This window comes from Lithobates pipiens, unplaced genomic scaffold (genome assembly GCF_037356315.1).
Source record: "Lithobates pipiens isolate NorthernLeopardFrog02 unplaced genomic scaffold, aLitPip1_a1.2 Scaffold_8, whole genome shotgun sequence".
In the NCBI taxonomy this organism is placed as follows: Eukaryota; Metazoa; Chordata; class Amphibia; order Anura; family Ranidae; genus Lithobates; species Lithobates pipiens.
In genome coordinates this window covers 58,897,047-58,923,978 of record NW_027507903.1, presented here as the reverse complement: position 1 = coordinate 58,923,978, position 26,932 = coordinate 58,897,047, and the positions used below count along the sequence as shown (strand labels likewise).

At 45.2% G+C, this 26,932-nt stretch overlaps 1 protein-coding gene across 4 annotated transcripts in view; it reads right to left on the bottom strand.

The window, feature by feature from the left end:
• LOC143963981 (lamin-B3-like) overlaps nucleotides 1-26,932 on the bottom strand; it is a gene marked incomplete at its 5' end in the record, with an annotated part of 61,618 nt that overhangs the window by 11,802 nt on the left and 22,884 nt on the right. Inside the window, 5 exon segments of one of the 4 annotated variants that reach the window (XR_013271058.1) lie at nucleotides 4,712-4,759; nucleotides 7,847-7,900; nucleotides 8,013-8,108; nucleotides 14,796-14,915; nucleotides 18,236-18,343. Coding sequence is in view for 3 of the 4 variants with exons in the window: in XM_077473705.1 (XP_077329831.1) it covers nucleotides 7,862-7,900; nucleotides 8,013-8,108; nucleotides 14,796-14,915; nucleotides 18,236-18,343 (363 nt within the window). 4 annotated transcript variants of the gene reach the window in all.

Below are 26,932 nucleotides of genomic sequence, written 5' to 3'. Positions count from 1 at the left end.
CCTCCCATTGGTTTGCTTAGTGAGGTTGTGCACATTATTTACCCTTCTCTTAATGCCTGAGGGAGGGCATCACCTATAGGCTTACTATGTCCCACTCATTGTAGATGCTCCCTCTTCTCTCCTGCTTGTCAGCATTTGCCGACACAGGGGAGCCGATCATGTGACTGGACCAGTTAGTATAGGCATTAGGAGCATTTTTAAGATTAGCCAGTAATTCTACATTAAAGTGTTTGTAAGATTTTTTTAATATATATATATATATATATACACTCACCATAAAATCCTTTTCTCAGTAATTCACCGACTGACACAGCTCCTCTCTAATTAAATGGGTTGTATAGCCTGCCATTAGGACCCCGTGTTATCAACCCTCCTCCTGCTCCCAGCAGCTTCAGTATGTCAACAAGCAGTACAACGTAGAAAAAATGAGGGGGTGGGTGCGGTGTCGGTCGGTGAATTACAGAGAAAAGGATCTGTCGATCCAGGGACAATGGAGATTTGTCCCACTTCCTCAGAATCTGCTTCTGCAGGACCCTTGTGTGGAACTGGGCATAAGGTACTGCCTCAAAGGAGGCAACCATGAGCCCCAGTACTCGCATGCAAAAGCGGAGAGACGACCACTTGCGGCTCATCAGTAGATTGGCCGACGACCTGTGAGTCCTCAATTTGTCTGAGGGGAGAAAAACCCTTGCTTCCCTGGAGTCCAACAGTAACCCCAGGTACTCCAGACGCTGAGTCAGCACCACCACTGACTTCTTTAGGTTTAACAGCCACCCAAATTCTTGCAGGGTCTGCAAGGTGATCGCCACATCCTCCACTAATTCTGAGGCGGAAAAAGCTCTCAGGAGGAGATAGTCTAGATAACCCACGATCGCGATCCCACTTTGTCTCAGCAATGCCAAAACTGGAGCCAGTACCTTGGTAAACTCTCGGGGGCTGATGCCAGGCCAAAAGGAAGAGCCACAAACTGGTAGTGGGCTTCCCCGACTGCCAAAAACGCAGAAATTTTTGATGCCGAAGGCATATGGGTATGTGCAGGTACGCATCCTGACTGTCCAAGGACGCCAGGAAGTCCCCTTGATGGAGTGCAGCGACTACTGAGCGAACTGATTCCATTCTGAACCTCTGCACTTTCACAAAGTGATTGAGGGCCTTAAAGTCCAAGATTGGATGTACCCCTTCCTTCTTGGGAACTACAAACAGATTTGAGTAGAACCCCTGGATGCGTTCCGATTCTGGAACCGGTACAATCACCCCCTGATTCAGCAAGTCCCTCACAGGGCCTCCCGGCGAGCCAGGGATACGGGTATGCTGGAGGGAAAGAATCCGTTTGGTGGCCAAGAGAGAAACTCTATCTTGTAGCCCGTGGAAATCAGAACGCAGACCCATTGGTCAGATAACCGGGAGGTCCACCGTGCTGCAAACTGGTGGGGGGAAACCTTCATGCGGTAGCACTTTTGTTCACAGGCTTGCGGGTCCAGGGACGCTTCTGACCGTCTGTGGGCGTCCTGTCGGGCTGGGGGCGTTTTGCCGAAGCACCGGGCGGACGAAAAAGTCGCTTGTGAGTGGAAAAAGAGGGCCCTTGCCTACGGCGTGGCTCCTTAGCCTTCCTGGCCTATGGGAGTAGAGTACGCTTACCACCCGTGGCATTCTTAATAATGTCATCCAACGAGGCTCGAAAGAGCCGGTCACCAAGGAAGGGAAGATCCGTCAGGGCTTTCTTGGATGCCTGGTCAGCAGACCAGCATTTCAGCCAAATGAGGTGCCCCAGCACCACAGCTGACACTGAAGCCCTGGATAACAGGGGGAGAGTATCCAGGACCGTGTCACAAATGTACTTAAGGCCATGCTGGTCTGCTAGCTCTATGCAGATCGGGGAGACATTCTGCTCTCCCAAATCACGGTGAAAAAGTTTTGCCCACTCAGTCAGTGTCTGCGACACCAGTGCGGATGCCAGTACAGGTTGCGCGGCTGACCCCACAATCGTAAACAAGGAACGAGCCACTGCCTCAGCCTTCCTGTCCGTGGGATCCTTGAATGCAGGAGTCCCCTCAACCGGGATCGTGGTTACTTATTTAACCTAGATACTGGGGGGTCCACGACTGGAGGAGCCGACCACTTTTTGAGAAGGCTTTACTCAAAGGGGTAATGCACCGCCAAATTTTACGGGACCGAAAAGGTCCGTTGTGGGCGACCCCATTCCCTGTAGATGAATTTGTCAAAATAAGTCAAATATGGGAACAACTTAGGTGAACGTGCTGGCTTGCGGGACCCAAAAGGGACTGGAACATCAGTAGAGGAATCCTCTGGCTCCTGAATCTTCAGGGTATCACGCACAGCTGTGATAAGTGCTCCAACAAGCACCTTGTCGCGCCCGCATCCGGACAGGGAATCATCCTCACTGTCCGAACAGTCCTGGTCAGCCACGTCTGATAGGTCAGAGCAGGGGTCTCCAGCCGCAGCAGGGCCCGAGTCTGCATCAGAGCTCTCCCCAGAGGATGGGGGGGCAGGTGCCTCTTACGTCCACCTTTTCTGTCACATGCCGCCTCTAGCTTAGCAACATAGGAGTCAAGGATCGCCATCAGGGTGTCCATGCACACCGCGCTAACTGCAGGTAACCCGGTTGCTATAGCCTGGATTTCGGGGGAAGAAACACCAGTTTCTGAAGCCATGCTGACCCTAGCCTGTCTGCCACCTGCAAGGGGACTTAGGACAGTGAAGGTCCCACCCTCCTGCTGTCGCCGCGTGGGGGGGTGAGGGGTTACTTAGCGCTAGACTCACCACCCTGGGGCGTTCTGTGATAGCCACAGCAGTGCCTGTAGTCCCTAGGAGGTTCCCAGCTGCAGAGAGGAGAAACTGTGCCAGCAGCAGCTCCAACCAGCGGTGAAATGATCTGCAGAGCAGCTTCAGCGTTCAGCAAAGAGCCATCCAGCGTCCTGCACACACAGTGGACACAGGAATCAGCAAGTGAAAGCACATGTAATGCTGTCACAAGAGGACAGCAGCGAAAAAAGCGCTCAGGCTTTAAGAAAATGGCCATCAATGTAATCAATAGGAATCCTAAAGAAAATGGCTGCTGAAGCTCTCCAGGGGAATTTATAGCTTTCCCAAATCCAAGATGGCTACCGGAACAGCACCATGCGGTGACAGAGCAAAAAAATAAAAACGTGCTGCCTGCTAACAGTCAGAACAACCTCCACAAACCTTGTTTTGGGACCCCCCAGACCTGGACCAGGACTAACGCCAGCCGCACAGAGCCCCCACAGGTGAGAGGGACTTGGGAGAGAAGATAAGGCAGTGAGGTGGCCCCCAAATCGACACCCCAGGGAATGCCCAGCTGCTCACCCCACCGAAGCAGGGAGAGCCGTACTTACCAGTCCTGAAGAGCTGGGGAGACATGCCATCACAGACCTACTCCTTCGCAGTTACAGGGTAGCTGTTGGCCTCGGTATACTGTGATCCAGACATCAGTAGCCCGGTCATACGTATACCCCGGAGCATTGAAGCTCACGACCACCTCTGGAGCTGAGGCATGTCGTGGCCTGCCGAGCCTTAGCTGGGGCCTGCTCACGCTCGATGGCCAGAATGGGGAGACTACAAGGATATCATTAACCAGCCTGTCACCCAGCCGGCAGTTGATGAAAGATCCTGAGATCTTCTATCTTGCGCAAAAAGCAGCAAAAACATGGACCGAGAGGCCCGCAGGGTTTCCTAGGTCATTCTCCTTGCTAGGCAAAATAAAAACTGAAGCTGCTGGGAGCAGGATTATTAGTTCTGTGTATTTTGTAACAATTTTGCCTAGTTTCTCCTAATGGCAGGCTATACAACCCATTTAGTTACAGAGAGGAGCTGTGTCGGTCGGTGAATACAAGAAAAAAAAAAAAAAACTAAGATCCTGTTCCTTTAAAGGCATGAATAGTAGCACATTGCTTGTGCGGTGCAATTCTTCTCTTCATAACTTGTAATAAACCCTGGTGATCCTACCAGCTCTCATATCCTCTGCCTCTGCTGACCACAATAATTGAGGCTTCCGAGCCCCAATTACTGTGGTCAGTCTATGTGCCGAGTTATCCGCAGCCATGGTCTCTCCCCCCAGCCTCCCCACCATACAAATTGTATAGTGACTCAAATAGGAGGTCATCCTTGATCTTTATTTCCATCATTAAGTATATATGCCTGTGTAAGTTAAAGGGTAACTCCACTTTCCTGGGGGAAAAAATAAATAAAAAAATTAGCACAAATATTGTAATTGAATGTTATTAAAAATAACCTTTCCCTTTCGATCTTCAGCTCTGTTATTTTATGCAAAAATGCAATGCACTGTGGCTACCTGTAGGCTTTCTGTACACAGATGGTGTACAGAACACCCGCCAGATATTTCCCGCTTGTGCAATTGGCTCCCTGATTTTCACTGAAATTTGCACTAAGATACAAGTCAGATTTTGAGCACCCCCTGCAACAAGAGAAATCACGTCTAAAGGAATGCAGATCCTGCCACCTCATTAGAGCCCTGCAGGTGGAGCAGCTGAATCCTAATTATAAAACCATTCCTATAGAGGACTCACTTAGCACACGGATAAAGCCAAACAGCTATTCCTTCAAAATAACAAAGAATCTGCAACAAAGTTTGTTAAAATCCTTGCAATGCAAATAGATAACCCAGAGGGGAAGGTTTTTTCTTAACAAAAGTGGAGTTACTCTTTAAAATTACCTTGGGCACCTTCCATTTTCAACAGGTGAACTGGTCATCCCATCAACTCTGTATATAAAAGACCGAAAAGGTATAAAAATAATATACGTATAATATTAATCTCTATCTATATTTACATCTATATCCCCACAAGCACACCCAATCTTTTAACCACTGGGCACTTAAACACCCTTAATAACCAGACCAATTTTCAGCCTTCGGTGCTCTCACATTTTGAATGGCAATTACTCAGTCATGCAACACTGGACCTATATGAAATTTTTGTCCTTCTTTTCACACAAATGGAGCTTTCTTTTGGTGGTATTTAATCACTGCTGGGTTTTTTATTTTTTGTGCTATAAAAGAAAAAATACAGAAAATTCTGTAAAAAAATTAATTTTTCTTCATTTCTGTTATAAAATTTAGCAGATTAGTAATTTTTTCTTCATAAATTTTGGCCAAAATTTATACCACTACATATCTTTGGTAAAAATAAGTACAAATTGGTGGATATTATTTGGTCTTTGTGAAAGTTATAGAGTCCACAAGCTGTGGTGCCAATATCTGAAAATTGATCACACCTGAAGTACTGACGGCCTAATTCTTGAGACCCTAACATGCCAGAAAAGTACAACTACCCCCCAAATGACCCCTTTTTGGAAAGAAGACATTCCAATGTATTTAGTAAGAGGCATGATGAGTTTTTTGAAGTTGTCATTTTTTCCCCACAATTCTTTGCAAAATCAAGATTTTTTTTTACTTTTTATTTTTTTTTCACAAAATTGTCATATTATCAGTTTATTTCTCACACAGCATATGCATACCACAAATTACACCCCAAAACACATTCTGCTATTACTCCCGAGTACCGTGATACCACATGCGTGAGACTTTTACACAGTGTGGCCACATACAGAGGCCCAACATGCAGGGAGCGCCATCAGGTGTTCTGGAGCACCCAGGACAATTCTGACATTTCTCTCCTACATGTAAAAATCATCATTTATTTGCTAGAAAATTACATAGAATCCCAAAACATTATATATGTTTTTTTAGCAAACACCCTGGAGAATACAATGGTGGTCGTTGCAACTTTTTATCTCGCACGGTATTTGCGCAACAATTTTTCGAATGCTTTTTTTTTGGGAAAAAAACAGTTTTGTGCTTAAAACAAAAAAAAAAACAGTAAAGTTAGCCCAATTTTTGCATAATGTGAAAGATGAAGTTACACAGAGTAAATCGATACCCAACATGTCACTCTTCAAAATTGCACAGGCTCATGGAATGGCGCCAAACGTCGCTACTTAAAAATCCCCATAGGCGACGATTTAATTTTTTTTTTACTGGTTATATGTTTTGAGTTAGAGGAGGTCTAGGGCTAGAATTTTTGCTCTCGCTCTAACGTTCGCAGCGATACCTCACATGTGTGGTTTGAACACCGTTTTCATATGTGGGCGGGACTTACATATGCGTTTGCTTCTGCATGCAAGCACATGGGGACAGGGGCGCTTTAAAAAAAAAAAAAATATTTTATTGTTCATTTTACTTTATTTTGACATTTTTTTCCCCAAAAATAAATTTTTTGATCACTTTTATTCCTATTACAAGGAATGTAAACATCCCTTGTAATAGGAATATGGCATGACAGGTCCTCTTTACAGTGAGATATGGGGTCAATAAGACCCCGCATCTCATCTCTAAGCTGGGAAGCCTGAAAAAAAAAAAAAAAAAAAAGAAAAAAAAAAGGATTCTGGATTTGATCGTATTGGCGAGTCGGTAGAAGCACCGGAGGGCGGCGGGAGGGGGGGGGGGGGGTGTCTATGGCTGGGTATTGCAGGGTATCACCGACTATGGCTGGGTATCTCAGAGTATGGCGTTGCAGAGCATTGCAGAGTGTTGCAGGGTATTGGCGGGTGTTGCAGAGTGTTGCAGGGTATTGGCGGGTGTTGCAGAGCGTTGCAGGGTATTTGCAGAGTATTCAGGGGTTAATTTTTGGTGAGCAGCGATGTGGGCACTGCAGATGCAGCCCACATCGCTGCTGACACCGATCTCTTCCCCCTCCGCTGTTCCGATCGGTACAGAGAGGGGGAGGGAGGAACCGGCGTCATAACATGACGCCGGTTTGTTTACAAGTGATCACTCCGTCATTTGACGGAGCGTTCACGTGGTAAACGCCCGCTATGAGCGGCCGTTTACCGTGATCCGTGATGCGCCGGGTCCTGTGGACCCGGCGGTCACGGATGCTCTCGAGTGCGCGCCCCAGGGGGCGCGCGAGAGCGGAATTCTGGGAGGACGTCATATGACGGCCTCCCAGAGTTAAGAAACCGCCCTGTAGCCGTCATTTGGCTATAGGGCGGTTATTAAGTGGTTAAACATTAGCCTTATATTTTTATGCCATTACCATGACCCACCACCAACGAAACCCAGACAAATAAAATTTCCCTACTCCTGACAATCACAGTGATACCACATGTGTGCATGCGATTTGTTCTTTGTACCCGTAGTAGGGCCAAGAAACAATCGTTTTTTTTTTGTCCTACCTAAAACACTGTCGCTAAAGCCAGCCATAGATGGATCGGATCTTGGCCTGTTGAGCATAGATCAGCCGAGATCCAATCCATGTATGGGCAGGCTGATTGTACTTAAGTCGATCCATCAATCAACTTGGGTACAATGAAATACGTTTGATTTTTAGCATGCGATTACTGCCAGCACTAGCAGTAATCCATGTGCTCTCCTGGCAGTGACAGTTGCCCCAGATCTATCAACTTGGTACATTCAGTCTGCCCATTAATGGTTTAAAATCATGGCCAGTCCCAGCTAAACTGGTCGAGATTCGAACAGTCTATGGCCAGCCTAAGACATGTTAGGCGAAAAAAATTAAAATAAGGATGAAGCACCTCCAAGTAGTTTGCCTTCATATTAGGTTATAAACACCTACATTTTAATGGATGCAAAAAAAAAAAAATCCATGAATGTGAGCAAAGGTAAACAAGAACACATGAACAAAGCAGGGAAACAGTTGTCGAACATTGCAAAAAATTACAAGCTATGAGAGGATTGTTAGTATATGAGGAAATAAGAATGACAGTCACGATACTGGTATTATGTAGTAGGGGGCAGCATGCAGAGAACGATCCATGCAAGAGACCTCACCTGCAGACACTGCCATCATGACATTAAGCAACATTTCTTTTTCTTTCGTTTTGGCTGAATCACCAAACAGAAACAGCAATGTGTGTCAGACAACATACTAAAATCTCTTCTTCCCAGAACAAAACAAAAAAAACTTACCAAAAATGAAATTAAACCATATACATACCCTGACACGAAACTCTGATAGCTCTTCTTCCAAAAGTTCATCATCTGTCTCTCCTTCCTCTCTCTGTACTCTAATGATCGTAAATTCAGCACACTCCTGGGAGAAAAAAAAAAAAAAAAGTGTTTGTTATGCAATACGAATGCTGAATGGAAGTAACATGCATGAACTAGTACCCCAATCACTGCACTCATGGATATCTCCATGCAGTTTAGGTTATTGTCAACAAGTACAATATAGAAGAAAAAAAAAAAAAAAAAAAACACAACACACACCACAGAAGCAAATCACTTAAGGTCCGCCCTATAGTACCTCTGCGCTGGATCAATATATACAGTGCCTTGCAAAAGTATTCACCCCCATGGCTTTTTTACCCATTTCGTTAAGATTTTCTCATGTGAACTATATGTGATGGATCAGAGTGTGTGTGTGTGTGTGTGTGTGTGTGTGTGTGTGTGTGTGTGTGTGTGTGTGTGTGTGTGTGTGTGTGTGTGTGTGTGTGTGTGTGTGTGTGTGTGTGTGTATATACCCCCTTTGTTATGAAGCCCATAAAAAGCTCTGGTGCAACCAATTACCTTCAGAAGTCACAATCATTTCACTAACGTCCACCTGTGTGCACTCTAAGTGTCACATGATCTGTCATTACATATAAACACCTTTTTGAAAGGCCCCAGAGGCTGCAACACCTAAGCACTAATAAGTACCACTAACCAAACAGTGCCATGACCAAGGAACTCTCCAAACAAGGGACAATGTTGAGAAGTACAAGTCAGGGTTAGGTTATTAAAAAAAAAAAAAAAAAAAAAAAAAAAATCAAAATCTTTGATGATCCCTAGTAGCACCATCAAATCTATCATAACCAAATGGAAAGAACATGGCACAACATCAAACCTGACAGGAGACGGCCGCACACCAAAATTCACGGATCAGGCAAGGAGGGCATTAATCCAAGAGACAGCACAGAGTATTAAGGTAACCCTGGAGAAGCTGCAGAGTTCCACAGCAGAGATTGGAGGAACTGTACATAGCACGACAATAAGCTGTATGCTCCATAGAGTTGGGTTTTATGGGAGAATGGCCAGAAGAAAGCCATTACTTTCAGCAAAAAAAAAATGGCACATTGAGTTTTGAAAAGGCACGTGGGAGACTTCCAAAATGTATTGAGGAAGGTGCTCTAGTGTGAGGAGACCAAAACTGAACTTTTTGGCCATCAAAGAAAATGCTATGTCTGGCACAAACCCAATACATCACAACATGGTGGCAGCATCATGCTGTGGGGATGTTTTTCAGCACCCAGGACTGGGAAACTGATCAGAGTTGAGGGAAAGATGGATGGTGCTAAATACAGGGATATTCTTGCGCAAAATCTATACCACTCTGTGTGCGATTTGAGGCTAGGATGGAGGTTCACCTTCCGGCAGGACAATGACCCCCAAACACACTGCTAATGCAACACTTGAGTGGGTTAAATAGGGGAAACATGTAAATGTGTTGGAATGGCCTAGTCAAAGCTCAGACCTCAATCCAATAGAAAATCTGTGGTCAGACTTAAAGAGTGCTGTTCATAAGTGCAAACCACCCAACTTGAAGGAGCTGGACCAGTTTTGCAAGGAGGAATGGGCAAAAATCACAGTGGAAGGAGGTGGCAAGCTCATAGAGACTTACCCAAAGCGACTTGGATCTAAGATAGCTGAAAAAGGTGGCTCTACAAAGTATTGACTTTAGGGGGGTGAATAGTTCTGCGCATTGACTGTTTTGTCCTATTTGTTGCTTGCTTCACAATAAAAACAAAACAAAAAAACAAACACCATACACACACACACCTTCAAAGTTGTGGGCATGTTATGTAAATTAAATTATGCAAACCCTCAAACAATCCATGTTAATTCCAGGTTGTGCGGCAACAAAACACGAAAAATACCAAGAGGGTGAATATATTGCCTTGCAACTGCTGTAGCTTGTTGAATTTGGATGCCAATAGGTCAACCTCTGGCCAACCCAAACATTGGCAAATTTCCTGGAACACCCCTGGGTGTAGGGACCATTTCCCTGGGCAGATCTGCTGGGGGCTGAGATAATCTGCCTTACAGTTTTCTACTACCGGGATATGGACTGCCGAAAGAAGGCTAGTATGCGTTTCACCTCCTTCAGAGCTAAACGACTTCTGGTATCGCCTTGGTGGTTTATATAGGCCACTGCAGTGGCATTGTCGGACTGAACCTCTGCCTTCCAGGACCGTAGGGCTAAACGTACTGTCAGTAATTCTAGGACATTGATGAGCAGGATCTGGTCTGTCTTTGAATATTTCCCCAGTACTTTACAAAGTTAACGGGAGGGAGGAAGGATCTTGCCTTTTGCAGGTTCTGATCCTGCAACCACCAGTTTAGGCTTAAGTGTGCCAGAGGAGATAAGACCATTGGATAATCCAGGGCTTGTCCTCTCCTGTTCCAAGCCAACAAGATGTCTTGTTGTAGAGGCCTGGAATGGAACTGGGCATAGGGCTCCGCCTCGAAGGAGGATACCATCCTCCCTAGAAGACTCATACATAGCTGAATGGAGGGTTGTCTGGTTCCCCTTATCTGCCGCACCTGATCCTTCAGGGCACAGATCCTTGCGGGTAGCAAGAATACTCTTGCTTTAGCCATATCTAGGATCAGACCTAAATAATGCAGACTTTGGAAAGCTTAGGCTGGATCATAAATATCGAAAAGTCAACCTTGAGACCAGCTCAAACATGTTATGCTCTGTTCTAAAGCCTGTAGCGAGTGATCTCCGAGCAGGAGGTCATCCAGATATCTGAGCTCCAGGATTCCTTGGGCCCTTAAAGACCCAGTACTGGTGCTAGGATCTTTGTGAACACCCAGGGATCAGTAGATACTGGTTCAGGGAGCTTAGGTTCAAAATGGGCCTTGTGTCCCAGTTTGGTTTTTGAGCCGTAAATAGGTTAGAGTAAAACCCCATGCCCCCTTCAGGTACAGGAACCTCTACAAACTCTCCTTGATGCACTATATGATCTAGTGCCTAAAGCAATAAATCTTTTTGGAGGATCCGAGGGAATGCTGGATGTTAAAAACCTCTGGAGGGGGGGGAGGCCCCCGCAACTCAAGCTTGTAACCGCAAGATATAGTTGAGGTGACCCACTCGTCCTGAACCATTGTTCTCCAAATGTTCACAAAGTACAGCAGGCTTGCTCCCACCCAATGGAGTGGGGGCATCCACTCAAAGGAAGGGCTTGGTGTTGGGTTTAGAAGAATTTTGGACCCAGGGCTTTTTCTGGACTTGGCCCTAGCTCCCTGTTGGCGGTGCAACTGCCTTGGTGCTGGGACATTTGAGGAAGCAGGCCCTGAGGTTTTAAACGAGGGACGCCGATGCTTTTCTTCACAGGAAGTAGAGCACTCTTCCCTCCAGAAATCTTTTGGATACGTTTGTCCAAAATGATCGCCAAATAAACATTCCCCGTTGAAGGGGAAACCTGTCAACAACTTCTTACAAAAAAGCTTGGCTGACCAGTTCTTAAGTCACAAAAACCTGCGCATATGTACAGACAAGAGAGCCAAACGAGAAACCTGCTGTATTGAAACCTTTAACCACTTAAGGACCAGGCCTCTTTTTCAGACTTGGTGTTTACATTTTTAAAACAGTTTTTTTGCTAGAAAATTACTTAGAACCCCCAAACATTTTATATTGTTTTTTTCTAACACCCTAGAGAATAAAATGGCGGTCATTGAAATACTTTTTTTCACACCGTATTTGCGCAGCGGTCTTACAAGCGCACTTTTTTGGGAAAAAATTCACTTTTTTGAATAATAAAATAAGACAACAGTAAAATTAGCCCAATTTTTTTTTATATCGTGAAAGATAATGGTACGCCGAGTAAATTGATACCCAACATGTCACGCTTCAAAATTGCGCCCGCTCGTGGAATGGCGTCAAACTTTTAGCCTCAAAAATCTCCATAAGCGACATTTAAAAAATTCTACAGGTTGCATTTTTTGCGTTACAGTGGAGGTCTAGGGCTAGAATTAATGTTCTCGCTCTACCGATCGCGGCGATACCTCACATGTGTGGTTTGACCACTGTTTTCATATGCGGGCGCTACTCACGTATGCGCTCGCTTCTGTGCGCAAGCTCGTCGTGACGGGGTGTTTTTAAAAAAAAATTTTTGTTTTTTCTTATTGATTTTAATTGATTTTATTTATTTTTACACCGTTTAAAAAAAAAAAAAAAATGGATCACTTTTATTCCTATTACAAGGAATGTAAACATCCCTTGCAATAGAAAAAAGCATGACAGGTCCTCTTAAATATGAGATCTGGGGTCAAAAAGTCCTCAGATCTCATATTTGGGCTAAAATGCAGCAAAAAAAATAAAATAAATAAAAAATGAAAATCTGACATGTAAAAAAAAAAAATAATATATATACCTTTAAGAGGTATGGGCGGAAGTGACGTTTTGACGTCGCTTCTGCCCTCCTATGGTATAGAGACGAGTGGGGGGCCATCTTAGCCTCACTTGTCTCTATGCCCAGCAGACGAAAGGACCCGATCGCCTCCGCCGCTACCGAATGCTCCGGTAAGGGGCGGAAGGTGCGGGAGGGCGGCGGGAGGGGGTGGTGGCACCTCTCCCGCTGCCGATAGCGGTGATCTCGCGGCGAATCCGTCGGAGACCATCGTTATCGTAGAGCCGACCGCCGCCTGAAGAGATGGATATCTCGACTGTGACAGCAGCTGCTGCCGTTACCGAGATATCTCTCTTCAAAAATAGGACGTACATCATCGTGCGGCGCTCGGCAAGTGGTTAAGGTGTCAACAGCAAAACACAGCTTGAGGAATATCTGCATTCTTTTCAGGCAGATCATCCTCCTGGTTAGGCAGTCTGATCTGATCCTTTATGGACTGGCAGATACCAATTGCTGCAACAGCTGGCTGAATAGCTGAACTGGCCAAAGAAAAGGAAGCCTTTAATAATGACGGCAATTTCTTGTCAACAGGGTCTTTCAAGCCCTGTACGTTACTCTACCAAACAAGTCAAGTACTTGTTTAAGGAAGAGACTGCTGCATCTATGGCTGGCATGCACCACTTGTTAAACTTTCCATTAATGGGATATAAAAGAAAATCTCCTCTTAGGAGGAACAAAAATCCTGTCAGGATGTTCCCAATCAGCATATACCACCTGTTCCAACAGAGGGTGTAAGGGGAAAGCCTGTGTGGCCTGAAGAGGCCTCAAGGATCCCAAAGAGGACCAGGGAGGCTCAGTAACCTCTGTAAGAGGCAACTTAAAGGCAGAACGAACCATTTCATTAAGAGTCAGGATCAAAAGCATCTGTGATTGAGAGGCAGACACCTACTGAATATCTTCTTGTCACCAAGCCCCTATGCAACAATTCTGCTAAGCACCTTTAGCCTGCCAAACACCTGGTGACTCATGTGACCCGGGTAAGGAGAAATGAACCTCTGCAAGTGCCTGCTCTGTGTCCTACAGCTGTCTTCAGGAAGCACCGCATGCTTAGCATACATAGCTTAAATAAGCTGTGGGGCATGTGCCTCTGTCACAATGAAATGTCAATGAGTTTCATCAGCCTTGCTCAGCTCTGCCCCTGAACTACAGAAAACTATACTATGTTAACTTTGGTACCTAAAGTTAAAAAAAAAAAAAAAAAAAAAGAAAAAGAGGAAAGGAGGCAAATCATAGGGAGTGTGCAAGCATTAACGAGAACATGCGGCTGGCATTCAGTGACTGATCACAGTGATAGCCTCCGATTGGCTATCACAGAGATTAGGTGACTCGGGATGGGGAGTTCTGGGTCCTGATCATTAGTACTGGGCCAATGGCTCCTGCTACAGTCTCAGTCAATGAGGAGCGAGAGAGCCAAGGCTCATGTGCACATCACTGGCTCACAATGGGGCTCAGGCAAGTATTGGAGGGGGATGCTGCATTTTGCATGAAGGTAAAAAACCTTGAGCCTTTAGAACCACCTTAACAATGCACTTGTGTACAAATGTACTTTCAGCAACTACAGACCTGCACAAAAGAAAAAGGAAAAATCAAAGTGGATGTAAACCCTATTCATAAAATTTGACCTGGGCACAGATATCTGTAGTGTTTACTTATCTCAGTCTCGTGTGTTTCTGCTGCCCGGTTCTTCTGTTATCAGCATGATAACTTCTGACAACTAAGCTAAAACCAGCCTGAAGTTTGTATCGGTGATGGTGCATAGAAATAGATTAGCAGACAGCTGGTCTATTCACAGCACAGCTCTGCAGATTTTTTTCATTACTCTGCCTATGCAGAGGGGGGGGGGGGGGGGGGGGGGTGGTGTTCCTTTCCTCCAATCAGCTGTCACACAGTATATGCCAAGAATCCACGCCCAGTATTGAAACAGGAATAGATAATTCTAACACCATGTTCACTTTCTAAAACAGTAGAAAGTTGAAGACAGCCCATATGTAGGGAGATTTGTTTCATCTCTGTGTCTCATCTGAGGCTGTTCACTTTAAATCCACCTTAAGAGAACAAAAGGTAAATTAGCATTGTCAGGCCCCTTACATTACAAACCTCTATGATGGGAAATGGGAAGTACACCCATGTAAGAAATGATCTGCATGGGAAAACTAAATAATTCTCATCTTGAAAATTAAAAAACTGAAAAACAGCGTCGATTACAAAAGGTAAGCTTCAAAAGATACACTATATTCAGTAATAAATGTAAATGAAGGGTTCAGGCGAGGGGAAAAATAAAAAATAAAAAAAACACACACACACACACACACACACACACCCCTCACCTCTCTGGTAGAATCCAGGAGAGTTAGTTTGACATCATCCTCTGTTCCCCAGGACTTTTGGGATTTCCAGACCAGGTCAGTGGGAGGACTGTGTAAAGCTCCAGCATCAGCAGCCCAAATCTGTTATCACAACATGACACGTAAATGCAAAACGGTACCCTTAACACTGTGTTAAAAACAAGTAACATTTATGATGCTTGTCTGTGCAGTAAACAGTCATATAGAACATAGTTAAATGCTGCTTAAGTCTGGCAGTTCTAAGCACAGGCTGCAGAGCATACACAGCCTGCACTATAACAGGGGGGGGGGGGGGGGGGGGGACACACAACTGTGGGCCATCCGATGGTATATCCCCATTACTAGCAGTATGCCTCAGTTTAGGATCATAGTTTTGCTACAGAATGGAGGGGTGGCAGCTCAAAAGACTTCAAGAAAAGGAATTAGCAGTGAGTACAAAAATCCTATTTTCAATTTCTAGTCCACCGTGGACACAGAAAATGAAACCATTAAGACATCCAAAAAAAAAAAAAATAAAAAAAAAAAAAAAAAAAAATACAAAATCTAGTCCAACTGAGTTAGGAACACCGAAAAAATTTTTTTTATACGAATAAGATCGCTGATGGACCACTAGGACCCTCACCACTTAAATAGTTGATCCTAAGCTTGGTGTATACTTGGCGTCCACTTCCTTTGCTCTTAGGTCCAATGTCACCAGCAGGGATATATCAGAATGAGAATAATGCAATTATCGTGCAATAGGTTTATTAAAAAAGATAGCCAACTGAAAAACATGTGCCAGTACACTCACATGTCCGTGTGCCATGGAGCAGCACCCACTGTATAAAATCTGGTGGTTTACAATCCTCACTTGAGCCCAAGACGTCAGTAAAGGACTCAGAAGTTTTGGCACTAGTCAGACCTCAATGTATTTCACCAGAAGGCATCATCAGAAAGTAGTTTAATTAGCCATCTTTTAATAAAAAGTATTGCACAATTATTGTGCTTTTGTCCTCTCATGCTGGGATATCCCTGATAGTGACATTGGACATAAGAGCAAAGGAAGTGGACGCCAAGCATACACCAAGTTTAGGATTAACTATTTAAGCGGTGAGGGTCTTGGTGGCCCAAAGCTATCAGGTGAGTGGTCACCCTTACATTAGGTGGTGGAGCACATCAATTAAATGGAGTACTGTAAATTGAAAAAAAAAAAAAGCATGCATCATTAATACACATGTGTGAAAGGAATAAGTGGATTCAATTTTGCCTTGCATAAATATTCGCTACTTTAGGACTTTTATATCATTTATTGGCAACCCCGATGATTTCTGTAAGTTTTCCCACCGACAATGAAATGATCAGGCTATAATTTTAATGGTAGGATTATTGTAACAGTGAGAGAACAACAACAACAAACTCATCAGAAAAACACATTTAAAAAAAAAAAAAAAAATGTTCTAAATTGATTTGCATTTTAATGAGTGAAATTGTTATTTGACCCCTTTGCAAAACAGAACTTTGTAGAGAAACCCTTGTTGGCAGTCACAGAGGTCAGACGTTTGTTGTTGGCCACCAGGTTTGCACGCATCTCAGAAGGGATTTTGTCCCACTCTTTGCAGATCCTCTCAAAAGTCATTAGGGTTTCGAGGTTGACATTTGGCAAATTGAACCTTCGGCTCCCACCACATATTTTCTATGGGATTAAGGTCTGGAGACTGGCTAGCCCACTCAAGACCTCAATGTGCTTCTTGTGCTACTCTTGTATTGCCTTGGGTCGTTCTCATGCTGCAAAACCCATCCACGACCCATTTTCAATGCCCTGGCTAAGGGAAGGAGGTTCTCACCAAAGATTTTGACAGTAATATTTCAATGTCTGTGGGTTCTAAGTAATTTTCCAGCAAAAAAATACAGATTTTAACTTGTAAGCAACAAGGATTAGTCTTTAGGTGGTTAAACTGCCCTCATTTGCAGACCGAAGTTCATACCTTTGATCTAAAAGTACCAACATTGTATAATGTTTCTTTTTATCTAAGCGCTGTTGTGATAAACTATGGGTGCGTTTTTTTTTGTTTTTTTTTTGACAGCTCTGAGCACGACTCTGCACTTGTTAAACACGAATTGTGGAAATGCTGAATTAAGATTGTGTGGGGGAGGGGGGGGGGTGCATCCAGATGTTCTTTAATCAATTAATCGTGCAGCTCTACCTTTATTTAAGCCTCATTATAGACTTACCTATTAGGTAAAAGTCAGCCAAGGGAGTCTACTCCCACTTTAAAAGCAGAAAAAACACATACATACTCACCTAGGTGGATGCTGCATCTGTCCTCCTCTGGCACTACACAGATGAGAAATCAAAAACTGCAGATAGTTCAGTTTTTGGCGAGCTGGAGACTGTCAGTGGTTCTCTAATCCGCCCCTCCAGCACTCACTGGAGAACTGGGCCATTAAGGGGGCCGGAGCGGCTGGCTCAGGCATCTGGGTAGATCCCAACATTAAATGGATCTCTTCAGAGTTTGGACCAGCTGAGTGAAGTCACCTGACAGTGGACTTAACCCATTATCAGCTGAATACAGGTAACAGGAGTGCAAAAGACCCTTGGCCCTACATCTCCTTAAGCCCCTGTTCACATTGGAGTAGCTTTTCATGCTATTTGGGGTCAAAATGCATGACAAGTTGCACCCTATTGCTGCCATTCACACTGTTCAAAAAACGGTGCAACACCGACTTTGCAGTGCTGCACCAATTTGCGAAAGTAGTTCCTGCACTACTTTTGATGATTACAACTTGAATAGACATCTGTGTGCAAAGATGTCTTCCAAGTCGCACTGACAAGCGGCTTTAAAATCACACAATTTCAAAGCCACAGTCAATGTGAACGGGGCTTAAATGGAGCATCAGGCAAAGTACACGTTCCATGTTTGATTGAAGATTTTGCAGAATTACTACTTCATGCCACTTGGAACCCGGGGGTTGGGGGGGGGGGGGGGGGCTTGGGGTCCATCTCCTTACCCACACTGCGCCCCCCCCCCCCCCCCCACTCTCTTCAAAATTGGCTCACTGGCTGTGATTGAAAACAGTGGGAGCCAATGAGCTCCCATTGCTCTCTCAGCCAATGAGGTGGGAGAGTCCCAGGACAGCTGAGGCCATTGTGAACGTCGCTGGATCAGAGGGAGCTCAGGTAAGGATCGAGGGGCCCGCTGCACACGGAATTACCTTATCACCTTCATGCATAGAATTCACAAAGGTAAAAAGCCTTTAGGACCCCTTTAAAAAGGCAACAAAATGACGACAGATAAGGGTTCTACCACTGCTGGCTTGCTTCTAAAGGCATTATACCCTTTAAGGTATAATACTTGCACATAGCATTCCTGTATTCTGCAAAAATAAAAGAGCTCTGTTCACATAAAACACAGAATTACTAGGTCTCTTAATTTAGCACTTACTGTAACACGTTGGCCAGCTCTAAGGATGTATCGCACTGGAAGTTTATAACTAATCTCAGGAAGACTTCTATGCTGTCTTATAACTGTCCATCCACTTAGTGGTCGATCCTGTGTAACAAAATAGTTTTATTAAAGCCAATACAATTCTGTAAAACAATAAATATAGATAGAGAGAGTCAGTCTCTCTCTCTCTCTCTCTCTCTCTCTCTCTCTCATTATACACATTATATTACATTTTCAAAGTTACACACCAAGAACAAGATAATTTACAGAAGAGTCCAAAAGACATTTAAAAATTCACATTGATTAATCACAATGGATTATGATCAGTGGATGTCCACCAAAACCTGCTGTTTGGTGAGAATGACAGAACAGAGCTCCGCCTATCAAACAAAGCAGAGCATGTGCTGAATTTTGTTTCCTGCAAACTAAAAAAGGGACTAAAATCCAACACATCCCTTAGTAAAAGCACCACAGTGTAAAACACACACACACACACTTAACCCTTTGATCACCCTAGATGTTTAACCCCTTCCCAGCCCGTCTCATTAGTACAGTGACAATGCATATTTTTAGCACCGATCACTGTATTAGTGTCACTAGTTCCCACAAAGTGGTGTCAAATTGTCCACCGCAATATTGCTGACTTGCTATAAGTTGCCGATATTACTAGTATACAATAAATATTCCAGTATATACTAGAGGTGAGCATCTTCACTGGTCTTACGATTATCTAGTCAACGATTCGATTCCACGATGCATCATGATTACCGACAATAGTTTCCATTAAAAAAAAAAACACAACACACACACACACACCCCAAGCATTTTAGAATAACTCCATTTAAGTTTTTGGGGGTTTTTTTTGGAATTTTTTTAATATAAAATGAAAAAAAAAAAAAAAGCGCAAAAAAAAAAAAGGAGGACACTCCCTGCATATAGCAGGACAAGGAAATGGAAGTCCAAGATATGGGGGAGGGGTAGGAACTGAAAGAATGCTAGAATCCATGAATTTAAATATAAAAATAAAAAAGTGGGAGGATGGAAGAGTCTGGGGATGGAGGAATCCATGGATAGAGAATGGAAGGCCCAGATGAGTCTTGAGAGGGGAACTGAAGGATGGCAGAATCAAAAGGGAGCGTGTTAAGATGGTTATCATGGAGTCCTGCAGGGGAGGAAAATCAGAGGTAGAGGATCCCCCGTGTTGGGTGTGTGATGGTCTCCTGCTGGAGTCCAGGATTGGGGATGCCAGTGCTCTGTATAAAATAGGATTTTTGTACTCAAATCATTTACTTTGAAGTTCATTGATGGACACAGCAGCTCTTCTTGACCTTAGGGTTATATCGCCCCTTTAGGAGAGGGGAGGACTAGGCAGAAAGTTGCACAGTACCGCCCAGGGGCAGTCCTACTGGCTATAACCCCCTCACACTGCATCCAGCATCTGTTTGTCAAAAGCAGTACAGACATAAGGGGGGGTGCTGTGTTCGTCAATGAACTTCAGAGAAAAGGATTTTACAGCGAGTACAAATATCTTATTTTCTTTATCATTCATTGGTGGATACAGAAGCTCTTTTTGACCTTAGGGTCATCCCCAAGCAGCGTCAAAGAAGCGAGGGGTGGGAACAGCAAACAACAACTCCAACCATAACAACCAGAGCTCCTCAATGGAGGAGTTGCAACCTTAAACAGCCACCTGCAAAAAACTTTGCAGCTGAAGCAAGCATCTGAAGATGCGCTCACATCAACCTTGTAAAATTTAGTGAAAGTGTGAACGGACGACCAGGTCGCCGCTTTACACACCTGGGAAATGGACGCTTGATGTCAGAAAGCCCAAGAGACACCAATTGCCCTGGTAGAATGCACTGTGACAGGAAAGGGAGGCGCCTGTCCCCTTATAGCATAAGCCTGAACTACAATCTGTCTGATCCACTGAAAGATGGTGGCTGATGGGACTGCCAGTCTCTTTTTCGGACCAGCCACCGATACAACAGTGAGTCCGTCCTCCAAAAAGGACAGATACACCCGCAGAGCCCAGGCCACATCCAAGGAATGCAAAGACACCTCTTTGGGGTGTGACAGCCGAGGACATAAGGACGGGAAGCACAATGTCCTCATTTAAATGAAAGGCTGAAACAACCGGAGGGGTCACATGTCGAAACCCCCGGAACAAAACGTACTCACCAATGAATGAGTCGCCAAGGGAAGCTGGAAAATAAATAAATAAAAATAAAAAAAGGGAAGCAGGACAGCCAAAGCTGATATCTGCCCCTTAAAGCGGAGGTCCACCCTAAAATGGACCTCCGCTCATCGGAATCCCCCCCCCCCTCCGGCGCCACAATCGGCACCTTTCAGGGGGGAGGGGGGTGCAGTTACCTGGATAATCCAGGTAACTGCACCCACTTCCGGGCTAGCTCTCTGCGGAACGGGGCGTACGTTACGCCCCCGTTCCACAAGCGCCCGCCCCTTCAGCAAGTGCCCCGCTGCCTGCTGGGAAACACACAGCTCCCAGAGGCAGCGGGGACCGTCCGGATTGCGCCGCGCGGCTCGCGCATGCGCAGTAGGGAACCGGGAAATGAAGCCGAAAGGCTCCATTTCCTGGATTCCCATACCCAAGATGGCGGCGGGACCCGGCAGCCGAGCGAGCGATCGGCTTCGGGTGCCGACATCGCGGGCGCGCTGGACAGGTAAGTGTCACTATTTAAAAGTCAGCAGCTGCAGTATTTGTAGCTGCTGGCTTTTTAAAAAAAAAAAAAAAAAAACGCGGAGTCCCGGTGGACTCCCGCTTTAATGATGCTTAATGCAAGTTTCTGATCCACTCTTCCTGCAAAAACAGCAGGATCCTGAAGACTATGTAGGTGGACGCCACCCCATTTCCTCCACGTACAATGCCAAATCTTCCGAGAAGATGACTTCCGTGCCCTCAACATAGTGGATATTAACGAATCCGACCGCCCGATTGCCCCAAACCCCCCCCCAACCCGTCAGGCTGGCGTCAGTTGTGATCACCGTCCAATGAAGAGGAAGGAATGACTTCCCGGACCGAAGAGCCGGCGACCTCAGCCACCAGAGCAGGGAGTCCCTCCCTGACTAGCTGGCTCACTCGAATTTGACAATCCAGAGAAAAAAAAAAAAAAAAAAAAAAAAAAAAAAAACACAAACACACACACACACACACAAACATTGCAGAAACATCTGATGCTTGATGCATATCAAGACATGCAAGTACGCGTCCTTCATATCCAGGGATGCCAGAAAAAACAGATGTGCTTCTGCTGTCTGCTCTCCCCTGCGTCATCCACAAGGTATCTGTGTGAAAAGAGTGCTGTTCTAGAAGGAAATAAGCACCCAGCGCTAGAGGCAAAACTATCTGAGGCTACTAGAAAATGGCCGCCTCAGCAAAAACGTCTGAGGGTGCCAAGAAAATGGCTGCCGAACACAAGAAACTGGCTGAAGGGGGGGGGGGGACCCACACTGGCTGTAGATATAAAAAAAAAAAAAAAAAAGAGAAGGAGAAGGAGAAGAAAAAGAAGAAGGCCCCGGAGCATGCAGCGGCCTCCCCACATGTCTCACACAGCACAAACACCCACCGTGGCCCCCACCCCCAACACAGCCCCCTGCCAGGACCAAGAGCCCCCCAGGCAGGTACATGCACCCCCATGTGCCCATAGAATGGGGGAAGAGGGAAGGGACGGGGAGAGAGTGAGAGACCTAGTCAACCTCCCAGGGACTCCATCCTGCAGACAGGTGGAACCATACTTGCCCCTCCTGCAGGGGCTGGAAGCATTCCACAGACAGACCCATCACCCAAGCAGCACGGGGTGACTGCCGGCCACGGCACACTGACAGACATCAGTAGCCTGGTCATGCGTGCCCCGGAGCATATAGCCCACCAGCTGCCCCTGGATTACCTAGTTTTGGACAGGTACCCAGCTCCCACTTTTGCTCAGGTCCCTCCCTGCAATTTTCTGGGACACATCACAGGTCCCAGAAGATTGCCTGGCCATTCAGGACCACGCAGTGAGAAATGCACACCTGGCTGTAAAGCTGCAAGCTGTCACATTCAGGTACTCACGGTAGTATTGCTAGCGCCGGACAGGCGGGGGATAGAATGAAGGTTTTGGTTGGGCACATTGCTGGACATTCCAAGACACAATGGGTGTGGATGACATTGCATACTCAGATATATACTGATTAGGGGACCATTGATGCCAACAGGGCCCCCCTTGTTACTCAACCAGTCTGGGCACATCAATAACCTGGAGTAGTCAGCAAAAAATGCATTAAAGCAGAGCATGCCCCTCAAGAGGGCTGTAAGTTGGAAAAACCATTGTGAATAGGTGGCAGTCAGTCAGTCAATGTCGTGCAACTGCGAGGCATATATGAGATGAAGAACAAACACAAACTGATGCAAAAGATATCTTGGGATACAGCCATGGTCATTCGGACATAGCTAAAGCTTCCCCAGGCGTTGTAGGGTATACGTTCCATCATATCTTCTCGTGCCAACCGGGCACCAAAAAAGGCCATGTAATCCATGACCACAGATGGTTCACAAGCAACCAACACAGTAACATGTCCAGAGTAGGCTGATATAAGCAGAACCATCAAAAAAGTGGAAAGCGTCTCGTCACTCGCTGTGTATATAGATTGCAGGAATAGTTCCTCTGTAAAAGGAAACCTGTATAAAAAAAAAAGGGACTTAGCGCCCGACATTCCCCCGTTCCTTGCATTTCCTAGCATGGCTCATCCTGGACCATCTCTCGGATCTGCGGCGGCGGAGCTCTTGCTGATTTTGATTCAGCCAAACTGCTGCATCTTGTGCGCTTTCAAAGAACCGATTCTGACCTCTGGCTGTTACCCTCAGTTTGGCTGGGAATAACCTAGCATAGGATAACTGTAGCCTTTGTAAGCTCTTATTGACTCCACAAATTTAGTTTGTCTGTGTAGCACCTGAGGAGAAATACGGGTAGAACAAGATTTTGGCTCATCGTAGTGAATGTCCCCCTTTTCTCTGGCCAGGAGCAGCATTACCTCCTGATCCTTGTAATTCAGAAGCTTGGCTAGTACCGTTGAGGGAGGGTTGCCAGGTGGGAGGGGTCTTGGGGGTACCCTGTGTGCCCTTTTTACAGCGTAGATAGGAAGGCTTCTTTGCCAAACATCCTGCAGCCAACCTTCAACAAATGCTGTGAGGTCCCTACCTTCCACCTTTTCTGGGAGCCCCACTATGTGAACATTATTGCATCTCAGATGGTTCTCAATGTCATCTTGTTAAGCGCTTGGAATGTCTGCTGAGTAGCCATTCTAACATCCTTAGTCAGAGGGATGCAAATGATCTCTTCCACATCACCCACCCTGCCCTCCACTGCAGTGGTTCTTTCCCTGATCTTCTGGAGGTCTTGACAGAGGAGAGACAGTTTCCCCTCAGCCCTCCAAACTTCTCTTTCAGGTCATCCACAGAAGCAGTGCACTTGTGGACTGCATGCAGGATTTCACCAAGCGTTGGTTGAGCACTGTCCTCTGAAGGTAGATCAAATATCAGGCATAGGGTAATTATGAGAGTCTAATGGCACTGTCATCTAGCAGGCCTGCGTCCTCCCTGTCTGCAGGCTCAGGGGAGTGTGAGTGTGTCACTGAGAAGCATTCAAGGATGAGTCAGCATTACCAGACAGCTTCTGGGTATAGTAAAGAATATCCCTGGTCTGCTCTTTGGGCTTCGGGGGTTTAACTTAGCCGCCCCCCCCCCCACCCCACTTGGTTTTCTTCTCCATGCCTCATGGTGCTTTAGGAGGCTGTGACTGCCAGGTGCCATCTTGGCCAGCTTGGGGGCGCCTCGACGTCTCCACTGTTCTCCTGGGTCAGAATGGGCTCAGTTCGGGTAGCCCTCGGGTCCGGATGAGTCAGGGTGTCAGCAGGTAGAGTTTGCGGCAAAATCTAGGTAGAATCGCTTGCGAGGAAAGAATTTTTTACAGGATCACCAGTGCGAGCTCCGTGTAGCAGGTCTGCTCACATGCCTCGTCAGACCATGCCCCCCAGAAAGAGTCTTTTGGTTGTGGAGCGACTACAGAAGGTGGGGTTTGGGTGGTGCCACTGCATGGGCACCCCATGATTACATCATTATGGCCATGAGATGGGAAGGGTATAAGTAGTACAGCCCTCCGGAGACCATCTTGCCAGAGGATGCCCACACTTAGCAAGTCAGAGTGAGTTTGATTTTTTTTTTTTTTATTATTATTATTTGGAGCTAGATTTTTTTTCCCCCAACTTCATATATGCTTGGTGGGTGTTACTTGAATTACCACTCTATGAACAGAAGAGCATTTATGGTAGGTTAAACAGTGGGCGGGAAAAGGCTAAGATGTGCTTGGTAATCGCTAATGTAATATTTGTAGCGTAGGTATATAGTTAATTAAACAAGTCTGTTTGGAGTGAATTTGGGTACATACATAATTGGGGAGGAGTTTTGCTTTGCAGTGAAGTCTACCCTTAATGGAGTTATATTACAGTGAGATTGATTTGCTTTGGAGCCACATTAATTGTATAACCCTTTACCATTTCATCGCTCCCTATATATATGTGGTGATGAAAACCTTTGTTGGTTTGTTTTATAGATCAGCTTCTTCATTCTTGAAGCTAGAACAATAAAGCATTTGTTCCCCCAACATTTCATATTCCTGATATGTGCCTGCTGTACCATGTACTTGTATGAGAAAGTCTCCTGTTCTCTTTGTATTGCTTTCTTTATGTAAAATACCTGGTGTTCCTGCCAGTCCTATTAAAAATTGACCTCACTAACCTGGAGAGCTCATTGTGGTCAATTCTCTAGCTCTGCTTGGAACTCAGTCGGCTCTCCAATGATCAGACTTGTCCTAACACACCACTGCTGCACAGTCATTTACTAGGAAGCTGAGTGTGCTGCTGCTCCTCTTCCCTCCAGTTCGTATGGAGCTGAGATCAGAAGGAATGTGATCACTTAAATAAAAACAAAATTAGAAACACCCCCCCCCCCCCCCCCCCCCCATCTATACAAAAATGTTTTGCCATTCATTTCGATTTTAAACTAAATGGGTTGTTTTACAAGGTGATCATTTACAAATCACTTTAAAAGCAGAGTTCCACCCACTTTCCACTCACTTTGTCTTAAAAGGAAAGACCACCACTCCCAATTTGGATAATTATTATTTTTCTCTTACTTACCTTTTCTGAAGTATTGAGTGTACTTCCGTCCTAGCTCCCCAGGGCGCCATTTCCTCTTCTCCTCCGCTGCCTTCTGGGACTTGTGTATGTCACAGAAGAAGACAGTGCCCGTTCAGAAAATCACGACTCGCGCATGTGCAGTAGGAAATCGAAGGCTCCCACTGCCTGTTTCCCCTAGTTGGAATGGCGGCGCTTGCACCCAATCTGATGGACGAACCGGTCTCGGGTTCTCCTTGGACAGGCAAGTGGCCTTATTAAGTCAGCAGCTACAGTGTTTGTAACTGTCTTTAAAATTAATATTTATGCTGGAATTTCCGCTGAAAAAAAAAAAAAAAAAAAAAATAAAAAAAAAACCACCACACACTGTAGCTGCTGACTTTTAAGAAGGACATTTACCTGTCCAGGTCGCCCACGATGTCGGCCAATCCGTCCCACGTATCGTGTGCCGGCGCCGCCATCCTCACTGGGGGAAACAGGCAGTGGAGCCTTGCGGCGTCACTACCAATTTCCTACGGCGAGGGCGAGTCCCCCAGTGATTTCTGAATGGGCAGCTGTCTTCTGTGACACACACAGGTCTCAGAAGACACCGCGCCCAAATTTCCCAGAAATCAACACGAGAAGAAGACTGAAGATCACCGTAGAATAGGAAGTGGCAAATTAGGACGATCTGCCTAGCAACAGGCATTTCTGGTGAGTAAATATATTTTATTTATTTTTTTACAAGTTTTTTGTTGCATTTGTATGTATATATTTATTTTTTTCCCAGGGTGGATCTCCACTTTAAGCTTTTCTGTTCCTTGTCATCTTAATGCTGAAGTGTTTGGCTGCCCTCTTGTGTTCATTGTTATTTTTTACAGTATGTATATATCTGAAAGCATTTGATTTAGATGTACATCAGGTTTTATTGTCAAGCTCTAAATAAGCCTTTTTATAACTTTTGCAGACAAAAGTAGCCAGGACACAAAATAAACGGCTTTTGTACTATACTCAGGATAAACTGCCCCTTGATATCACATGACAAGAGCCTTTGGAAAAATGGTGCTTGTATCATTTATAGGATGCAAGTTTATCATTTAACTTTGATGTTGTAATAAAATACTTAATGGTTTGTGGTATACGTTTTTTCTAGCCCCCATTAAAGGGTCACTAGCCTCACAAAAAACAAAAAAAAAAAAAAAAAAAAAAACACAACACACACCTAATAAAATGGTGTATTATATGTTGTTCCTCACTCAGAAACTATGAGATTAGTTTTCTATTATATTCTGAGTAACTCCCAAATATACATTCCTAAAAGCAAATGCAAAGAAATCAACATAATCCTTACTAAATTTGGGGGAGGGGTATCTAGGATAGCAAAACGCACATTACAATTACCAATTTTCGAGGGGGCGATTGGCGCTCCCTTGCCTCCAAACTTACTATATGGACTCACAGCTGGTTCATGCACACTGGTGGTTCTACCCAGAGGAGAACAATGTGGCTACAGCATTGGAGGCAGCC